Below are 13,599 nucleotides of genomic sequence, written 5' to 3'. Positions count from 1 at the left end.
CACAGCCAACGATAACATAAAAATGGGTGTTTCAAAAATTTCAAACAACATCAGAGTAAAGTTGTCTCTAGTTAGCGATGAAAGCTATTTGTCAAATGAGGTAGCTGAGGGTGTAGCAGCACTGGGGGCTGAGATTTACAGACAGGAGTGTCATGGTTTAAAAGCATTTACAGAGAGGGGAGGCTGAGCTATATAGACCCCTATTCATCCGCTGTCTTCGCTAATGAAAAACTCCACACACGAGACGACCACTGGCTGAGGTTTGATTCCACTGAAGGTTATTTAATATCAAAGACGAAAACAAGGGGACACGGAAAAACTACTTTCCAATGTTTTTTCTTCCCTGTCCTTAAAACACAAATCTCTCAAGCAAGATGCTTAGGCTTAACTGCACAGCACATTGGAAATGAATGACTGAATTTAAAATGTTATATTTTTATTGCTTTGAGTGTAATAACAAGACCACATGGACACACCTTGTTTTTGGCTTCATGGGTCCCCACATAAATAATCCAGTACAAGGCTGATGCTTTCAGAATACATTATTGCACAGGGCACCCAGTTCACTCTTAATATTTTAAAGTAACCAAGGCTAATATTTATGGTTGGGTGTTCCCCTCTGTCTATTGTACTGGGGTGACAAGTTCCCCAAAAGTGAAGTAAAATGTCAATAAATCTGTATTTGGAAATACTATTACATCAATAAATCTACAGTTGCAATAAATCTGACAACCAATGGACTACCCATGGGTTTTCCAACTCCGCAATTCCATGGTTGTTTCCATTTCACACTAATTCATAGTTGTGACAATTAAAACAAAGTCCTCAGATTCAGCCACATAAAAAGGATAGACGCGTGGGTGTTCCTAACATATCCACATTCTAAATTCTCCAAGTATCCATTATTCAGCTGACAGATCCAATTCAAGCTGATATAAAAAGCAGATTTTTAATTTCAAGCTGCAAAATGTGTTAGAGGGACAAATTGTCCATTGTACAAGTACCAAAAGCAGGAGCAGAATACATTAACTGCCTGATATTCAGTAGAAACAATAAAATATTCTGAAATAGTACACAGGAGTCCCCACTTGGACGTAGAGATGAGGCATTTAATTTCCATAAAATGGAAAGGCTTGTATGTCCTGGTTTTTTCTATCTCGTATTAAATGACCCCTGAAGGATGTCCGAGTTGAATTAAGAGGTCTGCCGTCTCAATCATTGGAGTGGAGCACCGAGCTGCTGTCGGCTGCTGTAATAAGATCTGGCAGAGGAAGCAGATCCACCTGTAGGTTGTGCTGACTGAGCATGCTCCAGTGTTGTGGCAACAGTACATTAGAGCTTATCACATTTACTACAATTGGGCGCCAGCAGTTAGCAGGAAGGTGACCTCGTGGAGCAATATCAGTAGCTCAGTGTGTATCCTGCATGTCTTTGAGGTGTGATGCTGGCATTTATTGGCAGGGCCAGGGGGTTGAGGGTGATGGCGGCGGGGGGAGCCATATGTTTTTGCAGCTGACCAGACCCCCCATTTTCACATGAAAGGCCTGTTGAGAACACAGTGCATAAGACAGTCCTTCCAGATTATCAACATTTGCCTTCTATTCTTAGGGCCACCGGCTTGCTCAAGCAACCTTGCTTATCGCTAACCACAAAAATGCTCCTCTCTTTCGACAAATACCTCCCACTCATTTTCTCCTCACTGAATGTGTCTGGCTCCGACACTGAGGCTCTGCAGTCAATTATACAGACTATTTGCTGTTCATTAGAGGTAAGACTTTTCAGTCAGCTGGTGACTGATTTAATGCCCCAACTTTAAAACCTGGGGCAGCAATACACAAGCACCATTTGAGTCTTCTACTTGCCAATTTGCATTTGACACACCACTGTTCAACCTGTAGACACACACTGTTATGTTATTTTCCAGAGAAGAGTTAATTCTAGTTAATAACCTTCATCCTTCCCTGTCGGTGTTAGTTATCTCTTAATAAAATAGCTTGAATAAACTGTAGTAGGTCTCTATCCCCCATGGACTTGCCATGAAACCATGCATTGGATCAATAAGTTAAGTTAATTGGTGACAAAAAAAAAAAAAAAAAAACAAGCACTGCACTCTATGCTGATTCATGGACCTAATTACAAATTCACTTTGCTGCACAATGTTGTTTTTTGACAATTAGAGATTCATTAATGCACTCTGAGAAAATAACCCCTTGCAAATGCAAATAGTGGGAGCATAAAGCCTGTCACGACATAGACAGACAGATAGATAGCTGTGGAAAAAGGAGCAGAAAGAAGAGGGGGATCAGTGACCACTCATAATCCTGAGAGAGAACAGTGTGTCCAGTGAAGGGTAAAAAACAACTTGTGAGACCACAGACCCAATCAAGCACGAATAGAGCTAATTTAGAGGAGCTGCAACACAGTCTGAATTGCATGAAAGTGTGGAAAAAAAAAATCTTGCTCTGAGCAGAAAATACAGCGGATCCTCTCACATGGAAGAGCAGACACCTTAATAAACGTGCAACTCAGTTCATTAAAAAAAAAAAAAAAAAAGAACAGGCGCTTTATAGAATCACGGCTGTTTCAGTCATGACATTTGTTCTCCCACAAACGAATCTCATTTGCTATAAATCATATAAGGATGAATGGAAACTGGTGCTAATGTAAATGCTGTTAATTGTAAATGTATTTTGAAGCCACTCCACAGACACGCGTGCTGATTGTGACAACTTTGCAAGCAACTCAGCCACGCGTGGATTTGCAACTGGTGTTTTAATTTGGTGACACTTGGCTTGTTTTGCGTCTTTTTCTGTAACATCACACAAACACACACACACAAAAAAAAAAAAAAAAAAAAAAAAAACAGAAGTGTGGAAGTATTTTCAGCAGCATTAGTAACCTGCTCCTGTTTATTCACAACCGACTCATAAGGAACAGGTTTCTGGATCATATGGATGAATCAAATGAAAGAACACTGATTTTTATTTCTTGCTTCCAACTAAGGTAAGTTGGAGTGTCCGTGGCCACATGCTCGTACCTGAGAGTGCTTGAAAAAAGCAGAGATGCGAGTGATGTGCAGACTGAGGCACCTCGAAGCGCATCTTGCTCGGTAAATGCTGGCAGTGAAGAAAGAGTCGTCCTGTTTCCTTGCAGACACACTTCTCGGGGTCGTTAACGCCGTAATCCACAAACACAGGGTCACACACGCGCTCAGGTTCCTCAAAAACATGGTCCCGCCGTTGTGTATTTAATCCCTCCACGGATCGGACAATACTGCGTGAGGGCTCCGCCGGAGAAACTAAAGAAACTTCAATTATACACTGGGGAGGAGCCACGGATCTCATGTGCCCTGTGATTGGAGGAGCCCGCGTTGAGTGACAGGTCCGCGGAGTGGTAAGCAGGTAGACTACTGCATTGTCCTGCACTGTCCTCAGCGTGGAAGAACACACATGATGAATGAACATGTGATCATAAGTTACTTTGGAATGATCTATACTATTATTACTTTATCATTGCTACTGCTGTACTCATTGTTACTATTGATTTTATTGATATTGTTGTTTTAACTACTGTTATTATTCTTGCTTTAATTACTTTTATTGCCATTTCTATTATTGTTATTATCATTACTTATTTCTAGTATTGTAATTTATTACTGCTTGTATCTCCAATATGCAGTTGTGCAGTTGTTTCTGCTCTTTTATTAGAGTTATCATTGTTATTATTATTTTCTCATTTCTTTTTTATCTTCTGATTCTTCTTATATTTGTACATACAATGTTGTGCTGTAACTGGGATGTCAATTAATACATTTTTATCTAATCTAATCTAATCTAATCTAATCTAATCTAATCTAAACTGTCTGTCTCTAAAATAACATCACAAGTAGTGTCAGGTCAATTATTTACAAGAAGTATTAGCCATCAAGAAAAAAGTTTGCCTTATTTGTTCATTATGCTCCTTTAATGCATATGGAAGTGTGCTATCATGTCATAAAATCAAGTGTGATCATATAAGGTTTACTAAGATGAAGAATCTTTATTTGTCAGTATATTTTACATACCTACATACAATACACTGAAATCCACTCTGCATTTATTTCATCACTTGCTGAAACACCATACATTGTAAAATAGGGGGATTGGGGGATTAAGTGCCCAGCTCAAGGGCACATCAGCCAATGATTTTGCTGCCAGTCCAGGGAATTGGACTGGGGACTTTTTGGTCACAAGCTGATTCTCCAACCTTCTAGGTCACGGCTGCCGCCACGGCTTGACTCTCACTTAACATTAGCTTTCATATACTATAGAATGGATAAGAATATAAAATAAAAGTCAAAAGTGTATGGTAAACAAGGATGGCACTTTTTTTTTTTTTTTTTTTTACATAACTGTGCAAATACTGTGAGACTTAATAGTGAACAGAACAATAGTGCGAGGATAAAAAAAACAATCATGTAGAGTAAAAAGGACAACTGTGCAAATCCAAGATGGGTCCAAATATACCTGTAGTAACATTTTTACATACATACATCCTCGGAATAAGTTTATAACATAGGCTATATGAAAAAACAGAGAGACATGTGTGCCTGTGTTTATATGAGAATATAACACAAACTGTTAATATTTCTAAAAGGTTTCATAAGTAGTTTGTACTTACATGTTTCACATCACATATATTACTAGTATTGGCTACGTGCAAATAATAGAGTCATTTCACCAACAGCAGAGGCTGATATTTATCTGTTGTGTTACAATAATGGTTGTTTTATACATGCGGTGGTTGAGTTTGACATCATTCAAAGATTCCATGATTAGAACGTGAAAACATTTTTACAACAACACAGTTTTAAAGTAACAAATGACAACAAAAGCCTAAAACTAATCACAGATAAACACTGCTGGCTTCAGTTATCAGCCAAATTGTTATTTTATACACTAGCATTGGTATCAATCTAGATTTTCTCAATTATTCCACCCCTACAGTAAATTAGTATATCTATATATATATATACAGTATATTACACTGTATCGACTTGTGTCTTTATTATTACACACTGCATCATTATAATCAAAATTGATAAAAGACAATAAGTGATTGTTTATTTGTTTAAGCAACGGAGTCAAACCTGCTACCATCTACTGATGACACAACTCATCAGAAATGTGGGGTAGACAGGTTTTTGCATCAAACCATCACATATGGTCTGGGTGAAGCTTGCCAACATCCCAGGGAAGCCCTTTTCCTTTAGCTCACGCCTCTCCATTTAACAGTAGCTTGGAAAAACAATTCTACATGGAAAACTATTAAAACCATCCTGACTAAATTCCTTAAGATGGACTCCCAACTTCTGGCATGATTTTCTAGCCTAAGGTATGGAGAAAATATGACATGTAGGAAAAGCTCGAAATCCTCGCTATTTATTAGCATTAAAGAGTGAGTGTTTAATTAGAAAGTTCCCTCAAGGGTTTACAAGACACTCCTGCTTTTGTCAGCTCATGGAGTACTTCCCTGAACACTATTACAGCAGCAGCATAATGAAGTTTTATAGGTGTTGCTCTTAAACTCTATACAAAATGAGAGTAAAACACACTTACACACCATCATTAGACTTGGCTTAGGTCGCCATTTTGCCTCGGGCCAATTATGGTTTGTGCCAAATAGTTCAGCCCATGTTTCTCCACTGAAATGATGAAATGCCCATTTGAGTACATCCTGAACAACAGGCGCTATCTTTAACAATTACAGGGATCACCTCATAAAAAAAATCCTGTTATTCATAAATGCTCATTCATAAATGCTTAGTGGGAGTAAATGAAGAACAATAACATGGGCACCAGCCTGCTGTACATTTATAAAAGTATGACTATGTATCATACCAACCATCTCATGATGCTCTAATGATAAGACGGATGTGTGTTCATTTCCCTGGTGGTCTCAGACATACAATGGAACTTGCAGTGAGAGATCCCTTGCCACTCTTAAAATATTTAAACGCGGATGTCTGTGTACCTTAAAAACAGCATAATGGCTTAATTTGTTGGCTTATTACAGCCATGTGTGGTGGGGGGGTTTTATAGTGAGCAGTGAAGGAAACACACTGTCTGTGTGCGGTCCTGATGTCTCCTGCAGCCTGTGGGACACGTATCCATTCGACGCCATGCTTTCATTGACTGGGAAAAACCTCTCCCACTTGTGAACACACGCTGAAGAGCTCTTTAGAAAGGGCATGTTTGTCTGACCTGAGGAGGGATTCCATTTCATATCTGGCCCACGTCACTGCATTCACCTATTATTACAATGAGCCTAGAAGAACAATGTTCACCTATGTAAACAGACCTGCACAGTCTGATAAAATATGTACATGACAAAGCCTCAAGTACTCTATGGATTTCTTTTTTCCCTTGTGTTTTTCCTTTGATGGTTATTTGTCTGCAAGCTTACCGACAATGGATCAGCTTGGAAACTTCCAGTAGGTGCTTTAAAGCTTTTTCTGTTTTTTTTTTTTTTTTTTTTAATCTGAACAACTCTCTGATCTCTTAATATTAGCAAAATATTCCAAATCATAACATAAAATACCCAGGTTCAGTGCTAAACAGCAAACTACATAATGTATTCATTTTTTGTTTTCATGCAATCATCATATTATTACTAATCTCTGTATTTGTTCAAAAGCACCGCTGGTTACATTGTGTCCTCTTTGTGCTTTCTTTTGACGGGATATGCTGGTATGACGAGGGACCGACTACAACAGAGCTGCAAAAATGTGGGTTTCTCTGTCACATGATCTGACAAAAGGCATCTCAAGAGATAACACACTAGTATCAGTTTTCAGCCTGCATATTCCTGAGAAAGAACATGCATGGCGATCAAACACTTGAGTATCTTTGATCCTTAAAGGTGCAGGTGGACTTATAGTTCACACCTTTGATGAGAAACCATCCGGATCTGAGGAGACAACTGGCTTTTGTTGTGAACACTACAGCAAACAAAGGAGGAGATTAGTTCAATGGGAGGCAGCACTGCAACATGAATAACTTCAGTTGGATGAACCGGATGTGCCATATTAATTTGGGGGTTTGAATGCATTTTAATGAACTAAGACTGAGGAATTCTAAAAATACCATGTTTATCTTAGAATTAAACTGTGAATCACGTGGAGGTGTTGTTACCATATGTTTTAGTACAATAGACTCACAGAACAAATGGGAACATAGTCATCATGGTGCAGTATATGCAAAATTTTTGAGAATATCAGTATTGTTTTAAGAATATATCACCATAAATCATCTTTGCCTGTTGCTAATTAGGCTGTGATGAGATCAGACCCTCACATGGCAGTCTAAACTGAGGGACTATACCTATATTTATCATTGTTTGATATGAAGAGGCTATGATTTAATATCAGTCCTGAGTTTTGGGAAGCATCATTTCTGTCTCTGTCTAATCTAAACATTGACATCAAAACCTTACCCATGTCAACACATAGCTACTTAATAATCATGTCTAACAGGAACACTCAATATCTGTCTGATTCTTGGGATTATTTCAGAAATATCATAAGGAAATTTGTTTTTATATCCAGATTTGTCTTTTTTGAACTACTTCATTTTAATGTGTACGTGTCTGTACATTGGTCAGATCATAGAATGGATTATGGATTTGTGTCCCTGAGAAAAAAAAAAAAAAAAAAAAAACTTTACTCTTTCTTATACAGAAACTTCTTTGTCAATTCATAATTTCAAGTCTATTAACTGCTCATGTGTCTACAAGAAACATTCCCTGTGAAAATATTAGTCTTGTATATGAGGTTGGAAAAACCTACTTAACATGGAGGGGTTCTAGATGCCTGCATGAAACATTTTCCTTCTTTCACCAACTCCCAAAACAATGCAGCGCTATGAAATGCTGCAGGATGATAGTCCAGTACAAGCTGTTTTTCGCATATAAACCACCCACACTCTGAGCTAAAGTTACATTTTGGTCTCAGTTTGGACAGTGATGGTTGACTGATAGCTGAATATCCCTCGGTGGTTGTTATCAGGCCAGATGATATTAACTGTACCTTTTTGTAAGGTGGGCTGGTGTTTATTTTCACATCAGATAGGTCTAGAATAAATAGACAAAGACCTGTGAAACTGGCACTCATGTATGGAGACAGAATTCTCCAAATGAGGGAGGTCCCAACCCTCATCAGCTGGTAGTATGTCTCTCTTTAGCCACTAGATGGCAATGTGTCCACAGATATAATATGAGTCCAGACAAGCCTTTGACACCTCACTCTTTCTCTCCCTCAAAGTATTTTTCCAGGAGATGATCCAGAATGAATACCCAACAATGAAGAATTTATCAGGGGGATTTTATTCTCTCATCTGAAGCAAACAATTATCATATATAATGGAAAAGAGAACACATTTTGAGATTCAATGTAATCTTTCCTTGGTCTTTGCCCAGTCACACACACAGACACCCACACATACAGTACATAGGCATGCACATATACTCACACATTGAAATATTTGTACGTTATATGCAACTCTTAGATCCTAGTAAGATTAATTCATGTATTACAACCTAATTTGGTAAGGAAATGTTGAATCTGATTTCTTGTGTTTTGCATATCAGATAATGAGGTGCTTGCCATCACCATATGAGTGGCTTTAATCAGGATGCATGATAATACAGTTTGTTCTTTTCTATCAGTTGTGTAATCTGTTCCTTCTCCTCCATATGTAAATCTTCTTCTCTTCTTTCTTTTTTTTTCTCTTTGGTGCTTCAACAGTGCTGAGTTACAGAAAGAACAACAACAAAAAAAGAAGCCATCTCTTAAACATTTAGGTCAGGAGTGTGATTATGCAGAGTGACATGTCACAATGCTGTATTAGGTGTCTAGCTGAGTGAAAGCCCATTACACAGCATTATGTTGCTATGACAAAGCAGGAGGCTGAAACCAGTGATCCAGTGCACAGCAGACATGCCCATCCCCCCAGTCTCTGAGCTAACAATACAGTGTCAGCTCCCAGCTAGAAATAATACAGTAGGAATGCTTTAAAATGGCCTCGGGTTGAAAGCTGAACACCATCTCAACCCTGCCCTATATTTTAAAGAATGATTTTTTATAGATCTATTTTAACTAGGTCAAAACATACATCAAAACATGACAAAAACAGCAAGTCAATTTGGAGTTAATATGAAGGAACTCGACACCAGTATTAATAAGTATCACAAGAGATTTCATCGTTAGTGAAATTTAGGAGATGGAGGCAGCTCTTGATATGAAAGGATATGATACAAAGCAAATCTACAATAAAATCATGCTTTTCTCCATCACATGTGCTTACATATGAATACTCTGATTGTGTTCAGTATTGTTTGTCCAGATTGACTGAATTATAGCATTAAATAGCTAAAAACAATACATTCAGAAGAAAAGAAACAGTGACGCTCCAAAGCAATATTACCTTTTAGAGACATTTAGTCGGAAGATTTAAATGTCACTGTAAAAAGGCATTGTAAAGTCATTGACAGTCATTGTGCTGGGAGGGGGAGGAAAGGGAAGGGGGCTATGCCCAGGTCACCAACCCTTGACCTCTGTGCCCGACCCTTGAATCTCTGACATCTGTCTGCTTTTTCCCGCCTTCTTTTCCTCCCCCAGTTCTGCCAAAGGAATTTGATTAAAGTGGGGGGAAGAATGCAGCTTCCTGAAGCAACACGCTTCTCTACACACTTTGTTGTTTGGAAAATGAACATGACACAATGAAAAAGTAGCATTTAAAGAACATATTTAGCTATGCTGTACTCTTCTTTGTCTTTTTTAATTTTCTGATTGGGGATACAAATATTCAAATGTGAAATCAGAGATCTTGTCTGCGTATTCTGGTTTGTTTTGTCTGGGGAAAAAAATGGGTCTGGAGACTATGACATAACAGCGTACCACAGAAAGCCTTCTGCATCTCTAGCCAGTGTAGATGGTTGAAGCGGGGGAGGGGAGGAAGACAGTGGGGGAGGTGTTGTACAGTGTGTATACAAGGAAGGCTCTCTCTCTTTCTCTAATGGCACAAGCTCATACGTGCAGACAAACAGACACACACAAACACACACACACACACACACACACACACATAGAGATACTGAAGCCTTTTCTTCCAGACAGCTCTGAGGCCCAGGCCCCCATGCTCCTATTCTCTTCACAGTGTAAATACAGCAGTAGGGCTTAGAGAAGTAAATCCAATATGTCAATGGACACCAAAGCATAAAAAGGAATAGATACCCAACTGGATATTCCCCAGCCGGAGACTAAGCTTTCCCCGCGCTTCCCTGGCCTAATAACGACATAACAAGAGTCGTGTGACTTACAGCACCCTTCCCCCACCCTTACATATTACCATTGCTCCTCAGTGCTGTCTAGAAAGGTCATGTGACCCTCATCAGCTTCCCGGGTTGGGGGAGGGGAGCCAGATTGAACCTGTTCTTTGTTAGGAGGTCAGCTCCAGCTCTATGGCAGGAAGAGCTTCTACCATACACCATGTAATAGAAGTGCAAAAAAGGGCAGAAGGCAGCATGGAGAGATTAGAGATGACTGAAAAGATTTTTGAGAATTTATACATTAAACAGTAAGCGAGCAAGGCGCATTTTCTCTAGCTTTGAGGATTTGCTTGGTCAAATGGTGCCCTGGTAGTTTTTAAATGCCACAGGGCTGATGCAATACAAAGAAAGACAAATGGTCTAAGCTGAGACATGGTTTGGGATTTAACAACAACACAAAGCAGGCTGAGTTTACAACATCACTACTAGTGTTTGTCTGTGGGGACTTAGTTTTAAGTCCCTGGAGCTTAAACTGTTTTTAAAACCAGCGTAGTTACTGATTTTAAAAGCATCTTTCTCCCTCTTTTTTTAGCTCTTTGAGTAATGTGTCCTACATCAAGCAGAGCGCTCTGCAACTGAACAACAATTTCTAATCTTAAATTATGGTTATTTCTGTAAAAAAAAAGTGTTTGGCTCTGGGTGAAGTCATAATATAGTACACTCTTTATTGCAATGTAAAACAGTTAAAGATACAACCGAGCAGTCCGATTTTAAGTTTCGCAATATTTATTTTTTTGTTCTCAAATGTGTGCATAACAAGGTCAGCAGCACTGAGATAAACACATATACAAAAACACAGCAATATAACAGAATAGTGTTATTTCAAGACACTGTTAACTAAATTATCATGCATTAAATTATTATTATGTATCACTATCTTACAGTTCAACCACACTGCTAAATTTGGGCTTTTTCAATCACTCTAGTACAGTTTAAAAGCAAATTTGACATATACAGTGCGTTTTATGATTTGCAGGGCTTTTACAAGAATTTGCTACTGATTTGACAAAATGGTGTGTTAAATACATTAACTAAAAAAAACCCCACTGGTTTGTGATTTAGAAAATATGGGCATTACATGTATGGAATTATTATAATGGCCATGTATTTTGGAAATAACCTTACAGTGAAACCCAACAGACTACTGTAGAAGCATTAGGCATGATTTATAGTGCAGATGGTCAGAATCTTATCAAGGACCAGATGTATGAATGGAGCGGATTTTTTGTTTATTTATTTATTTATTTTGACAAAATGTGTCGACTTTTCTCTGTAATCTATTCAACAGTTTGCTTTCAGAAAATGAGGACTGAGGAAATTTTTATTTGACAGGATAGTGTGCTGAGCTCATATATCCATTTATCTGCTTTCATCAAAAATGGATCAAGAGAAGAGCTCTGGCAGGAATGTCTCTGCAGCATATGGTCCTGCACAATCTGCACATCAGCCACTGACATCCCCATGTCCTCTGTGAACTGAATGTATTTATATTCATTGTCTTTGTCTCAAAATGCTATATTAGTTTAGCATTTGTGAACATGTCTTCCTCTCGAGATGACTGCGTTTCAAATAAAATAGTGAAAGAAAATACAGGGAAATATTGGATATCGTGGGAAAACAGTGGCCTGCAAAAACAGTTTTAAAGCTTCGATATGTAAAACTCAGGCTTTTTGCTCATGTGTCTTTGAGTTGTTCAACTCTGTGTTGTGCCTTGAGCCAGTTTGTTGATGAAAACTAACAGTAAATTGTGTTGCACACTGTTACTGCTGTAGAGGAGCAGAAGAAAGACCTGTTTACATTTTATGAAGGGCCAATAAACACTGCAATGAATCCCAGAAAAAAAAAAAACAGGCAGCACTGTTTCTGTTTCCCCTATAGCTATAGCTAACAGTCTTTCAATAGCTACTATTGTATTATATTTATTCTACTAAACCCTGTGTGATCCTGGGCAAAACATTTCTGGAAGCGATTAAAGCATAATTTGTGTGACACTGTAAAAACAGTTTGCTTCAGATTTCCATTAGCTTTTGCCTAACAGCAGCTATTCTTCCTCTTGTCCAAGTTAACTATAAAAATACACATTTGCATTACTCACTACAATACACTAAATGTGCAAAAGTCTGGCTAGGTAGTGTTGCAATGAGCATGCATGTTTTATTATATAAAACAAGACGTATGTGCACAGCATTGCAACACAAAATTTATTGTATTCATTTGGATTTAATGCATCTTGAACAACACAGAGTGGGCTTTCTTTTATTCTTTTTTTTTTCCAGATGATCTCATATAACATAAAAAGAAATATATATTGATAGGCCACAGAGGAAACGGTGGCCTAAAAGGTTGGAGAAGCAGCTTGAGCCCTTGAGGAAGGTACTTAACCCCCCTGGCATGGCAGCCCACTGCTCCTAGTGTGCCATGCGTAGTGTGTTCCTGCAATTTCAGCTAGTGATGGGTTAAATGCAGAGGTTCAATATTGGTGTGCCTTGTATGTCCAAATATATAATAATCAAATAATAAAAACTCTTCTCTTTTTGTTATTAATGTTAATATTGCCATGCATAACCACTTGAACTGGCTCTCTTTTAAAAAAAGATTACTTAATTCACGACTGGTTTTCTTTAGAAATATTATTATAACAAAAAAAACATCCATCTCGTACAAAAATGTTTCTTTTAGTTCAGATAGACATAGCTATGCAACCAGGCAGGCGACCAGAGGTAATTTTACACTACCCAAATCAGGAACAAGCTCAATGAAACGAATGGTAATATATAGAGCTATGCAAGAATGGAACAAATTATGGGACCACATCACACAAGAAAACTGCAAAACGAAATTCAAAAAGTTAGTCAAGAAGGATCTATTGACCATAAATGATTGATACTTGGGCTAATTGAATATATGTACTGTATATACTATACTGACCTAAAGGAGCTGTTGTATCTGTATCTTGTCTGCTATTTATTTTCTTTCATGTTATGTTGTATGTGAAAAATTGTTTTGTATGATTATATTGTATGTTATTTGCATTGATTAGTTGTAAAGATTATTCTAAGGACCCAAGGAAGAATAGCTGTAGCTATGGTACATCTAATGGGGATCCTAAATAAAGGAAAGACAGAAATGTTGCTCACATATTTCCTGTATATTCCAGTTATGCATATATTGTAATGTATCAGAACCATTTTTATTTGCCACGTATGTAAACACATCCAGGGAATTCTTTGATAT

General features: G+C 38.0%; 1 protein-coding gene across 1 annotated transcript in view; it reads right to left on the bottom strand.

Annotated features, from left to right (window-relative positions):
- anos1 (anosmin 1) overlaps positions 1 to 3,298 on the bottom strand; it is a 46,072-nt gene extending 42,774 nt beyond the window's left edge. The window contains exon 1 of the mRNA XM_030125285.1: positions 3,038 to 3,298. Coding sequence (XP_029981145.1) covers positions 3,038 to 3,229 — 192 coding nt within the window. The 5' untranslated portion in view covers positions 3,230 to 3,298. The remainder of the gene's footprint in view (positions 1 to 3,037) is intronic.
- Between the last annotated feature and the right edge of the window lie 10,301 nt (positions 3,299 to 13,599).

The sequence above is a fragment of the Sphaeramia orbicularis genome, chromosome 21 (assembly GCF_902148855.1).
Source record: "Sphaeramia orbicularis chromosome 21, fSphaOr1.1, whole genome shotgun sequence".
Taxonomy (NCBI): Eukaryota; Metazoa; Chordata; class Actinopteri; order Kurtiformes; family Apogonidae; genus Sphaeramia; species Sphaeramia orbicularis.
This window is presented reverse-complemented; position numbering and strand designations above follow the sequence as displayed.